At 45.3% G+C, this 12,627-nt stretch overlaps 1 protein-coding gene across 4 annotated transcripts in view; it reads left to right on the top strand.

Annotated features, from left to right (window-relative positions):
* Positions 1-12,627, top strand: part of ARNT (aryl hydrocarbon receptor nuclear translocator) — a 44,270-nt gene that overhangs the window by 8,658 nt on the left and 22,985 nt on the right. For 2 of the 4 annotated variants that reach the window (XM_019528211.1, XM_019528202.1), the window contains exons 2-4: positions 6,990-7,101; positions 8,343-8,387; positions 10,291-10,335. In XM_019528211.1, the coding sequence (XP_019383756.1) occupies positions 6,990-7,101; positions 8,343-8,387; positions 10,291-10,335 (202 nt within the window). Of the gene's footprint in view, positions 1-6,798; positions 6,881-6,989; positions 7,102-8,342; positions 8,388-10,290; positions 10,336-12,627 lie in introns of those variants that run through there. The other 2 variants (XM_019528239.1, XM_019528229.1) reach the window with 2 other exon arrangements.

The raw sequence follows: 12,627 nt of genomic DNA, 5'->3' as shown, positions 1-12,627 counted from the left end.
AGAGTCCAGAGAAGAGCCACACGCATCATCACAGCTCAGGAAAACAGACCTTACGACGACAGGCTGAGAGCCAGGGGGCTCTTTAGCCGGCAAAAGCCCAGGCTCAGGGGTGAGCTGATGGCTACCTAGAAGTTTATCAGGGGTGACCACCAGGATCTGGGGGAACGTTTGTTCACCAGAGCGCCCCAAGGGATGATGAGGTCGAACGGTCATAAACTACTACAAGACCATTTCAGGCTGGACATAAGGAAGAATTTCTTTACTGTCCGAGCCCCCAAGGTCTGGAACAGCCTGCCATCGGAGGTGGTTCAAGCACCTACATTAAACACCTTCAAGAGCAAATTGGATGCTTATCTTGCTGGGATCCCATGACCCCAGCTGACTTCCTGCCCTTTGGTCAGGGGGCTGGACTCGATCTTCCGAGGTCACTTCCAGCCTTAATGTCTATGAAAGTATATATTATATATATAATATAAAATTTTAATTAGTGTGGGTATGCTTATAATATATATATGACTCTTTTGCTGTTGATTGCTTGTCATTCTTCCTGCAAGCCTTGTGATTGGGTCATGTAGGCTGTGGACATGTAATATATTTATATCAGGGCAATTCTGGTTGCCTCTGCAGCCTGATGTAAATGACTGTGTGTTCCTGAGACGTGCTGCTTCTTGTGGTGGGTGTTGAAAGTCCCTTGCCACTAGGTGACAGGGGAGCATGTAAATAGCCTGTTCTAGCAAAGAGTTACCCCAGGATGGAAGTGAATAGACAATACCTGTCACTTAACAGAGTGAGTTTTCCTAGGGGTAATGCTCTCGCATTTGGAGGCAATTGCCCTGGTAGTGGATTTTTGTTGCATGTCTACTCTTTGTTTGCACTGGTAGAAAGGCAAACTTTCCTGTGTAAACGTGCATGTCCAAGTCCGTTGGGATGGAAACCTGTTTTGTATGGGAAGGCTGTAATGAACCACTTTGTTCTTAAATACCCAAGATGCTTAAGTTCATAAGACCATGATTTGTGGGTCATCAGTTCTTAACCGCTTACATTCATCAGAACGTACCCCCCCATACCTGACTGACCTGGAGGTCACCTCAGTAGGAGTTTCATGAAATGAAGCACTGATGCAATTCCACGAAGCTTTTTCTTTTCAGATTGACACAGGCGTGCATGCTGTCTGAAACAACAAAAGCTTGCATGCGAGTAAAACCGAAGGAGGCTATGAACAAATTCTTCATCCACTAATTAGGTTTGCCTGCTTTCTGGTTGCGTGGCATTAAGGTATTTTGTAGTCAGTCCATTGCTGATGAGAAGTTCAAAGTTTTTCTATTTTTGTTGTTCCTGATGTTTAGTGTTTTTTTCTTTTGTGATCTCACTTCTGGGACATGAATTTGTTTTAAATGCATGTTGAGAATAAGCAGGAAGTGCTTCCAGAAAGCTGGAAAGATTTAGGGCGAGGGCTTAAATTATTATTCTTGTTATGTGGCCTTTTAATGCTGTCTTTTAATTCATAGGGGGATTTAAACTTTTTTGTGGGGTGGAGAAACTTTTTTGAAGAAATGCGAGTACCATATTTTCTTAAACTCGTGCACCTTTTGTTCCCAAAACCAGCTTTTAGAACTCAGCATGCACGTGTCATGTGAGAAATAGGGTGGGAGCAGGTTTTGCCACTTTTGGGGTAAAAGGAAAATCTGCAGCCATCCCCGGGGAGCAAGTAGCAGGCTCCATTCCCTTGCTATTTACCACAAGACAGGATTTTTTTTCCCTCCCCTTCGTTTCAAAAACAAGGTGTATATTATATTCTGGGGCATGTAGCATGCTAAAAAGTATGGTATTTCCTGTCACTACTCAAAACTTGGCGATACTGAATTTGTCTTAAGAAAACAATGTTTTTTACTGCTGCAGTCCATTTATTTGTTCCAATAAATAGTTAAAGGCATTCAAACAAAATGGTTGTTGCTGTTTCAGTGGCCTGACTCAGACCTGTGTGAGCAGACATTTGGCAATATCTGGGCATCTTTGTGCAATATTGACCTGCAGCTTTTGCACTTACGACCATTTAGGAGAAATGGGTTGGCAAAATGAGCACTGAAAAAGATGAGCGTGACCAGCTTTTGGTGGGCTTTCCTCTCTCCTTTTTTAGAGGACAGTAAATCACTTCCCCTTCTGGTCAGAGTTGACGCTATCCAGCAATGTCCTCTCCAAAGCTTCCAGGAACTTCACCCGCCCTCCTTCCCCTCTGATGTTCTAGCTGCCTCTATGACCTTAATATTTAATAGGTGCAAGAACAGTTCTTCATCACTTCCCTTTTAACTTCAGGGTCATATTTCTGTTTGGTTTCAATAATGCTAGGAAGACCCTACACCAGTGGTTCTCAGCCTCCATAGACTCCAGGCCCTCCTTGGAAAATGCCAGCGCTCAGCTTTCATTTAATTTTTGGCTCTGGACAAATAATAAAGCAATTCTTCTGTTGCAAAGAGCTTGGAAAGCCCACGACTGGGCAGAATGCTTGGGATGCTGTCCATCCCTGTTGGAAATCTGTGGGTTTAATTGTGAATCATTTAGGTGTTTACACACCTAATAGGACTAATATTGTGCCCGTACAAGGATCTTGTGGCACCCCACGGTGCTAGAGCACCCAGGTTGGGAATCACTGCCCTAGAGCCTTAGCATTCAAAGTGGAGGGTAATGGTGATGGAAATATGTCAGCAATAAAACTGTTTAAAAACATGGGGCCCAGCTTGGGAACTAGGGCAAATGGATTTCCCCCAGCCATTTTGCCATCGCCCTGTTACCACTTCAGTCTAGAGGACTTGCCCTTCTCTAGTACTTTCTACTAAGAATCTCAAGCCAGCCCTGCAGGCTTTAGCTCCTTTGGCTGCTGAGTAGTGTTTCTGCTTGTCCAGATGGGGAAACTGAGGCATGGAGTGAATCGGTTGCCCCCAGGGGTGTCTCTGAAAGCCCTGATCTTCCATCTCTCAGTCCTGGCAGTGGCCCCTAAGCTGTGCCATAGACGGGCCAAGGGAAGTATCTCAAAAACTTAAAACTCAGTTTTCCCAAAAAATCCCTCTTAAAAATGCCAAGTCACTTCCTTCCTCTGCTTTTAACAGGAAATAAACTTAATCAGTTGACATGCATTGTCAGCTGTGAGGCCCCAGAAATGTAAATACTATGGTTCATACAGGATAGCTAAGTCACACATACAAGTCTAGACAAACCCAAACCCATCCTGGAAGACTTTCCTCTTGTGGGCTCCCTTCAAACAAAAGACTTGGGTCTACTGAAGAAATGAAGCAGTGTTAACTCCAGATAACCAGTTGCCCCAGTTTAGATCCCAAGGTATAATAGGAAAAGTTTTGGGATATTAAAGGTTGAGAATTAAGTTATCTTCATTCTGCAAACCCAAACTTCTAAGCGACCAAAGGATTTGAGGTTGCCTGTGGCAGAGGTACATAAATGATCTGGGCTGGGCGACAGCCGAGATGTTCTGGATGCTAAACCTAGATGTTGTTAAAAGTCTGTACAGGCCTGAAAGGCAGCCTATATAGGAGCCCACCGGCTTTCTGTGCCTCTAGAAATCTTTTTCATATTAAATTCCTCTGAAGAATGTGCTTTTCATGCTGTCTCAATGTCTCCAAGGCTTTCCACTGCCATTATTTAAAGGCGAAGTACCCTGGTGTCTTCAGTCACCGCGTTGGAGCTGGCTACATTGAAAATTCCCACGCTATTGGCAGGGCTGAGAATAACAGCTCCATTAATTGTCAGGCGCCAGGCTGAACGATTCTTCCACCGAGCTGGCGTCCTCGGGGAATACTCCAAACTGGCAGGGAGGATTGTTTTTGGCAGCATCATGCGCCAATGTCGGCTGCGGAGGGGGATGCAACACAGACAGCAGCGTGCGCTAGCAGAGGGTTTGGGAAGAAATGCCTCGCAAACAGGAATGCAGAAATGGAGGCAGCCGTTAACATCTGCAATTCCTGCTTTTTAAAAAGGGGAAATGAGCTCTTTACAAAATGACTTGGAAAAAACCCAGCAAACTACTTGGTTTCTGTCACTCACCTCTTGCTTTGAAGCTAGATGTGGCATAACTGGGGTTGTTTTAGCTCATGCTTGCTATCTTAGCAAGATGATTTATGGCAGCGTGCCGTCCAAACGGGTGTTTTTTATCCTCTGTTCCATGACGAGCTGTCTTGGTTACTCTACATCTGGCTAGTTAGCTAATGGAATTACTGTAATGAGCTGCAGCAGTATGAAGAAAGCTTCTATAGCATGTTGCATGCTGTGTCGTGCATATGCAATGTGAGAAGGGAAAACATACTACGTGGGAGTAATGCGAGCTGCCATATTCCTGCTCGGTCGCCCTTGCTGAGGGGAGGTGGTTAGGCCCTCTGCTAACTTGTAAGAAAAGCTGCTTGCTAAAGACAGTGGGAGGGGGGAAATGGAGCTGTGCAGTGACGTGGAAGAGCTGGACATAGATCCTGGGGTGAAATCGGAGCTAGGTTATCACCCTAGCTCGGAGGCCTAATCCAGTCCCTATCTAAGTGATTCTCAGCCAAGGCACTGGGAGATCCTGTTAACAGTGCTGTGGGGTGCAAACACTTGTACACAACTCATAAGATAAATCCAGAGGTTTCTGAAATTCACGCTGTTGGCTTGCTGAGTTCTGTGCAACAGAAGAATTCCTTTACTATTTTTCTGTAGTCAAGAAATGAGTAAAAGGAGAGAACTGGCATTTTCCACCGGGGGGGTGGGGCTAGAGTCTGAAAAGACCAAGAAACTCTAGTAGACCAGGCAGACTACATTGCTTCTACTTGCTTATTCCCAGGGGTCTGATAAGGCAAAAGGCTGGAGGGGATATAACTTAAGGTGCACTGCAAGGTTTGTAGCTGGGGACAGCTGGGAGTCTCTGGACAGTGTAACTAATGGTTGCTGACTAATGGATTAGTAGTAGTTGAATGCCCTCCTTTTGTGGGGTTAGTGATCATCATCCATTGCAGAAAATGGGAAGGATGAAGTCTCATGTTAACCTGCGCTGTATTAAATCATGCTCTGGTTAGTAGGCTGTTTGCATAGCTTCATTGTAAGCCAGCTTTGGCCTTGCTACAAACAGCATTGCAAAGCGTATTCTAGACTCTGCACCAAATGGGAATATGGAGATGTCCCTTTTAAGGGCCAGGGAAGTAGCACTCTGTACCTCCCTGGGAAATCCTGCATCCAAACCTGTCGTAAGCTTGAGAGGATCTGAACCCTTGGCTCTTATGGCTTCCACACTAATTGGGAGCTCTTAATGTTTAACAGGCTTGTGCCTAGGACTTGAAAGCATGGGCTTTAATGTTCCTGGCTCAAGAACATTTCTTTCTTTGAGGAAAGACATGTTTTACTTGTGTCATAAATGAATATTCAATTGTGGTGCCTCCGGGGTATAGAAGTTTCTTTCTGTCCTGTTGAGGACCACAGTCTATAGAGACCACAACCATTTTTTCTATCGCATTTGTCTGCTGTCTTCCAACCGGGGTTGCCTGCTGTGTTCTAACCCAGAGGACCTGCTTTCAGTTTTGATAACATTCAGGAGGGATAGCTTATGCCTTGATTAGCACAATAATTGTTTCTAATTGGGGCTGGAATCATTTGCATCTTCCCTTAAAGATTTTTCGTACTTCATTGCTTTGCTTTATTTTTTTTTTAAACACAGTGTACAAAACCAGGAGCACTTTTCCATGTTAAATCTCCATCCAGTAAGTACTGAGAAGGGTGAGCAACAGGCTCTTTGTTCTTTGTAATTGTCACAATGATTTAAATACTTTTTTTAAAGTCTCATTGCTGTGAAGTTCCTGCTTTCTCAGAACTGCAAAAGTTTTGGTATAACCCCCCCCCCAAGCTTATTGAAGCCTTATACTCCAGGGATAGCTCAGATGCTATCTCTGTGGTATAAGCAGCATCTTTAATGTGTTAATTTTGGGATACACCAAATTTCCATTGCACCCAAGCCATGAATGGGTTATTACAGGGTGGGTTGTGTATTGGCGGGGCAGAAACCAGCTCATTAAATTTAATGAGCTTCTCAACTCCACAAAATTTGATTGTGCCATTAGCGTGGAATACTAACCAGCATCTTTAATCCTGGCTTTTTCCTTTATGCTTCCACACTGCTCCTGTTTTTTAGCACTTCTAATTCAAGCTGGAGGCTCGCAGCAGAAGTTTACAGCCATGGTTTCTCCCTCATGGGAAGAATTTGCTTATTCTGTGTGTTTCTCTAGGCTTGACTAGCTTTGTTGCTGACATTGGGATAATCAGTGGTAACCCCTGATGAGATGCTTAAAGTCAGTGAAGGCGTGCAGTTAATAAGTTTGGGTTCAGATGGAGTCAGTGTTGCTTGGCTTTGTGCTCTATGAGAAGTTACGTTGGCTTCTTCCAAGCAGGAGGTGCTGTCTTGCTTGGTAACAGAGATGCAGTCCCTTGGTCCCTGCTCATCAGGTTGTATCTGGCCTATGTTGTTGAGTAGCAGCACCTTTGGTCATTGTGTTGGGTGGCTTGTTCTGGAAGGAAGTAGTTGATGATTGACAAGAGCTGTGGGCAGTTGTATCAGTGTGTGTCCTGGACTGAATGGACTGAATATGAGATGGAGCCTTTCCCAAGCATGTGTATCATCTCTCCTGATTCTCAGATCCCTTCTTGCCTCTCCCTTCTGCATACCAGAGAGGCCCGCTAGCTTCTGAGAGCCAGCCCCTAGTCGAGACTATGCCAAGCTCCTCCTCCGGGTAGAAGGAGCACTCTGTTTTAGCTGAAGCAGTGAAATGCCTGAATTCATGAATACAGCACATGCTTAGAGCTGGAAATGAGCTGTGTGGTGTGCTGGGGATAAGAGCTGTCCATTCAAACAGCAAACTTGACTACACGGTGACTGGGTATAACCAGGCTTATTGGAAGGGTAGTACATTGTTGATTCAGAACCTGGGCTGTAGCAGGGCTTGGTGTAACTGAATTTTCTTGCCTAGAAATGACATCGGACGTTCCGTCCTTGAGTGCAGCTGTTGCTTCTGGGAACCCTGGACCGGGCACGCAGGCTGGAGGAACCATTGTTCAGAGACCAAGCAAGAGACGCCCAGGGTAAGTCCTAATAAACTCCTTTGCATCATGGTGTTCCAGACATTGCCTGTTCCCCCTCACCTGCCTTGGTGGAGAACAATCCATCCTGTAATGAGGAAGCTTGATTGCTGTTGGCTTTGGGTGGCTTTGACTTCTGGTTGCAGGCTGGTAATGAGAGAGGTTAGGAGCTGCAGGATGAAGGAGCAGGACTGGGAATGTCAGCAGAGCAGAGGATAGAAACTGCAGAGCCATTGAGGGGCAAGCTCCTGCACCAGTGGTGTTGTCCGTGAATGGGATGGCAAGTCCCATCTGTCTGTGGTGTGGTAGCATTGCTGTAGCTGTCCCCTTGATGGGGTGGCTTCTTGACTGCTTTGGTTCTCCCATAGGAGGCTTTGCTGAAAGGTAAAAGCCGACCTTACATTGCATGCAGCAAGCAGTTGAAAAGAAAGCTCCTCTTCTTTGCAGATTAGCTGAAGGCCTTCCCACAGGCTTGCCTCTGTGACTGGTTCCATGTCTATTATTTAGTGACACACATTGCTGGACTGGGTCAGTATGCCAGCTTCCCCTCTGACATGGCGCACACGCGCAACATGCTAGAAATAAGAAGCTTTATCTAATGCAATGTTGCTGGCTAAAAATTAAACTGAGAATGGGCACTTATTTCACTACTTTTTTCTGAACTCCACAGAATTTTTAAAGCTGTAAAAAACCAACCCCTCCGCTTGGAGGATATTGCTCATACCAGATCAAGGTGGCACATCCAGCAGTCATTGCATCACTTGCTGTGCTGGGGAATTTCCCTTATGCTTGGAAACAAAGGCAGATAAATAGTAGGCATTGGGGCAAAGGCCAGCTGGGTTCCATGTCAAGGCACACTCAGCTTCAGAGCAGCACAAAAAGAATCATAGAGTCATAGAAAATTAGGATTGGAAGGGACCTCAGGAAGTCATCTAGTCCAACCACCTGCTCACAGCAGTACCATTTCCGAATAGATCATCCCAGCCAAGGCTTTGTCTAGCCTGATCTTAAAAACCTCCAAGGATGGAGAGTCCACAACCTCTCTGGGTAACCTGTCCCAGCGCTTCGCAACTTGCTTCTAAAATCCCTGCTACTTCTCAGCATTGGTTGACCCTCAATTCTTATTTAATCTAGATGCTGAGAGAAATACAGCTATGTCTCAAAAACATAAGGCAGAACATAAGGGAAGCTTGAGAGGGGAAAACTGCTTGCTTAACTGTTGCTTTTTGCTTGTGTTTTTCCAGGCTTGATTTTGATGATGATGGAGAAGGGAACAGTAAATTCCTCAGGTGAGTAGGATCTTTCTTCGCACAGACTCTGGTGAGAAGGCATGTCCAGCCATTCTTAACTGAGGGAGACTTGCTGTGGACCAAGGTGTATTGGACTGAATGTGGGGGGTGAAGCTTGAGGTTAAGCTAGCCAAAGCCAGAAGACTCATAAATTATTTCTGTACATTGAGCACTCCCTTCTCTGCTGGTCTGAGACATTAGAAGCCTTAGAGCAATATCTGCCATTTATATCCCTCATATAGTATAACAATTAAACCAGGGGCACGCAAAGCTAACGAAAGGAGCTACAGCAACGCATGCACCCATAGGTGAGTGGCAAACGTGTCCTGGTCAGAATTACAGACTACAGTGCGTTAGTTAAGTGATAGAGATGAGATGCCCGTGTTGTATTGTTCAGGATGGCAAGAAAGACAGCCCAGTGCATACAGCTCAAACACAGCCACAACAGAGACCTTTTCAATGGGTGATTTTTAAACTAGAGAGCCCCTTACAACTTGGGACCTGCAGTCTGAGTCTCACTGATCTGAACTGTGAGGTGTGAGTCAATGGAGATGACTTTAGCTCTGCTTTGAAATTTGAATTGTGCCCATTCAAACCCTGGGGTGGTATCTAGGTAACTTCCATGCATGACAGACCCAATATCATTCCATTAAACTGCAGCCCTGTGTTGCAGTGGTTCTGCATAGTTTAATGTGAACCCTGTGTGGGCCACACACCTGGTACTGCTTGGATTGATTGTTGGCTGTTCAGTGCTACAGATGGAGCTGCAGAAGGATGGGAGTAGACAGATATAGGTTAATACCAGAAAATGCTGAGCTACTCTACTATTCATATTCCTTTAGGAGTCCAGGTCTGTCCAAACAGTGTTACAGATCCTCATGCTAACAAGCAAAGTTCCTATTGTTGCTTTAGAAACATACAGATGCTCTAGGCCAGCTGCCAGCAACAGCTTATGACATAGGAGTCTGAGTGGCTACAAACATCCCCATAGATCATTCTTATGGAAGACTGGAAAGTCCTGACCATCTCATGACATAGATAATAGTTTAGTGCAGCATTTCTCAACCCGTGGGTCATGACCCAAAAGTGGTCACAAATAAACTTTAAAAATGGCTCAACAGACTTTAAAAATGGGTTCTTTTTAAAGGAGAAAAATGTGGGAGATCATGGCTTTTCCCTTGCAAGCCGACAGAGTTCCAGCCTGCAATGGGCTGCTTGGGGCCCCACTGCCCCATAAACTGGGAGGCAGAGGGCAGTGAGTTGGAAGTGAGAGGCACTGGGTCGGGACTGGCTGTCAATGTTTACAAATGGGTCCTGGTATAAAAAAGGTTGAGAATCACTGGTATAGTGACATGAAGTGTTTCGCTCAGTCAAATCTAATGACATCCGAGGTATTGGTGTGAAACGGTCCTGTTGGAGCTAATCTGTATTTTGGTAGACTGCTGAGAGCTGCTCAGATTGAGATGTCTATTAAGTTGCTACCCTGGTCTTTATTATTTAATGGAATGTAGATTTATGTGCAGAACCCAAATGTAGGTTTATGTGCATTTGAATGGATGGATAGCGATTGCAGGAATAATTGTGTCTTTAAAACATATAATAAACAATCATATTGCTTGAGTTATAAGTACCTGGGTTGGTCTTGGAATAACAGTTTCCTTATTCATTACGCAGGAAAAATGCAGTTAGGCTTTAGGTGCTTAGCCATAGACAAGCTGTGACCTCACTCTGTCAAGGTTCCACAGGGATTTTATGCAAATCTCATTCTTTTTTTTCTTTTCCCCAGAAACTTGACTCTGTCTTGCAGGCTTTGATAAACCTTATCACTTTACCTTGAAGAAGAATAAACATAAATACTTTTAAACCAATTATTTTCCTCTTCCCCCCTCCTCCCCCCTCCTAGATGTGATGAAGACCAGATCCCAAATGACAAAGAGAGATTTGCCAGGTAAGAATTGACAGTACTGTGCCTCTTAATCTACAGTCAAACTGCTTATAGATAGGGAGTCTCCCCATACTTGCAAACCCTAAAAAGTATCTCTCTTCTGACTTAATGCTCAGATTTTGGGTGGGTTTTTTCCCCCTCGAATGTAAAGTAAGTCTGCATTTTGCACTGGGAGTTGTAGAAATTTTTGCTCACTTGATCTGGAGCTGTTCAACACATTAAAGGTAATGAGATCATTCAGTGTCACTCTTTGGCAGTGCTTATCTCAGCTTCCAGCTAGGATTCCTCCAGACCTTACAGGAATGCAAGTGTGTGGCACATTTGGCAGGCATGCTAGCCTGTGGCTTCCCAGGGGGACGTTATCAGTACATAGTATGTCTTCTATGGGCTGCCTGTTTGTGTATTCTGTAAGGGGCTTTTTTTGCAAAAGTGGAGGCCCCAGCAAGGATAAGACAAGACAGCCATGGAAGGCAATCATTCTCAACTACAAGGGATTGTCAAAGAATTTTTTTGCAAAAGCTTTATGGGGAAATGCAGATTTCTTGGAGATGGGAGTGTGCAGTAGGATTATTGTAGAGTACTGCTTAATCTCCCTCAGTCTGCTATTGCTGGTCCTGTAGGGTTCTTTCCTGCAGGGTGCCAAGTGTCCCCACCTACACTGAAGTCTGCGAGAGCTGGCGTTACACAGCTTCTTGCAGAAATGATGCTCTTAGCATGTTTACAGTTGGGCATTGACACTGCTTTCCCCAGCTCCCTTGGGCATTGATAAGGGCCTGGCCAGCCTACCAGGAAGCTTGTCAGCTTTTGATCTGAAATGTTTCATGGTTTGTGTGTGTCACGCTAATGTTGCTGAATCTTCAAGTTCTCTGTGTTTGTTCTAGATGCTGTTATTTTCAGTCTGTGTCACAAGTCTGAGGGCGCATTTTGTCTTCTGCTTTTTCTTGCTAAGGGCTTAGCAAAAGTAAGCCACCCTAGAGCACTGGCAGTTGCACACACAATGCCTTGTTTTGGGCAACTAAATATTTTAGCCATGTCTGGACTTGGTCTGGCCTTTGGATTCTGTCTCAATGGCCTAAAGGTGGGGTGGATGGTCTGGGTAGCCTCCACTCCTCATACTTGTGCCTAGGCGTGTATGTTGAAGGTCCTAGTGACACCCCCACATGCACACACTGATCCAGACTACTACTGTTTTAATCAGAAATGGCTCTGATTTGAGTTGGGTGTTAGGATACGACCTCAAGACTTGTGCTCATCTCGGCACACAGCGTTGCTGCTGTACTACAGTGCTGAGAGGTTTCTGAATGCTAGCATTGCTCTGGGAACAGCAAGGGAGGTTACTTAAATAAACTTTCACCCACTACCTTCACTGGCTCAGGGCAATACATTGTGGTCAAGCATCTGGGGTGGGGTGGGGTGGGGCTAACAAGGCAACAACTCATGCCTGTTTCTAGATTTTTTTTTTCTTGTCTGCATACCACTGAGGTGTCACCTGGAGCCCAGTGCCCGGTTTTAGGCTCCACACTTCAAAAAAGCTGTGGGCAGATGGAAAGAATCTGATGCAGAGCAACCAAAGGGATTAGAAGCCTGGAAAATGTAACTGATAAGGAAAGGCTGAAAGAACAAGGATTATTTAGTCTGGAGAAGAGAAGACTGGGAGGGGGGTTGATAACAGTCTTCAAATGCCTGAAGAGCAGTTACAGAGGCTGGAGATGGGCTGTTCTTTGTGGACACAGGAATCAGGACTATGAGCAACAGCCTCAAGCTGCAGCAGAGGAAATTGAGGATGGAGATTAAGAACTTTCTGGTTGCAAGCATCAGAACAGGCTGCTTGGAGAGAGGTAGAATCTCCCTCCTTGGATATGTGCAAGAGCAGGTTGGAGAGACCTTTGACTGGGGCTTGTTTAGTCAGGACTTCAGCTGCCTGTTCAAGGCAGGATTGACTAGACATGACATCTGGAAAACCCTGCCTGCTCTGCTTTCCTGTAAAACTGGTGTGGAGTGACCCTTCCACTGGGAGCTGCTGTAGCTCTAAACCAAAGGACAACATAGTTTCATAGTTTCTAGGGTCGGAAGGGACCCGAGAAGATCATCTAGTCCGACCCCCTGCCATGGCAGGGAAGAGTACTGGGGTCAAACGACCCCAGCAAGGTGTTCATCTAACCTCTTCTTAAAAACCCCCAGGGTAGGAGCCTGCACCACCTCCCTTGGAAGTTGGTTCCAGACCCTAGCCGCCCTGACCGTGAAATAGCGCCTTCTGATGTCTAACCTAAATCTACCCTCTGCTAGCTTGTGACC

The sequence above is a fragment of the Gavialis gangeticus genome, unplaced genomic scaffold (genome assembly GCF_001723915.1).
Source record: "Gavialis gangeticus isolate Ggan-Ray unplaced genomic scaffold, GavGan_comp1, whole genome shotgun sequence".
Lineage (NCBI taxonomy): Eukaryota > Metazoa > Chordata > Crocodylia > Gavialidae > Gavialis > Gavialis gangeticus.
The sequence above is the reverse complement of the archived record's forward strand: the minus strand, read 5'-3'. Positions and strand labels throughout refer to the sequence as shown.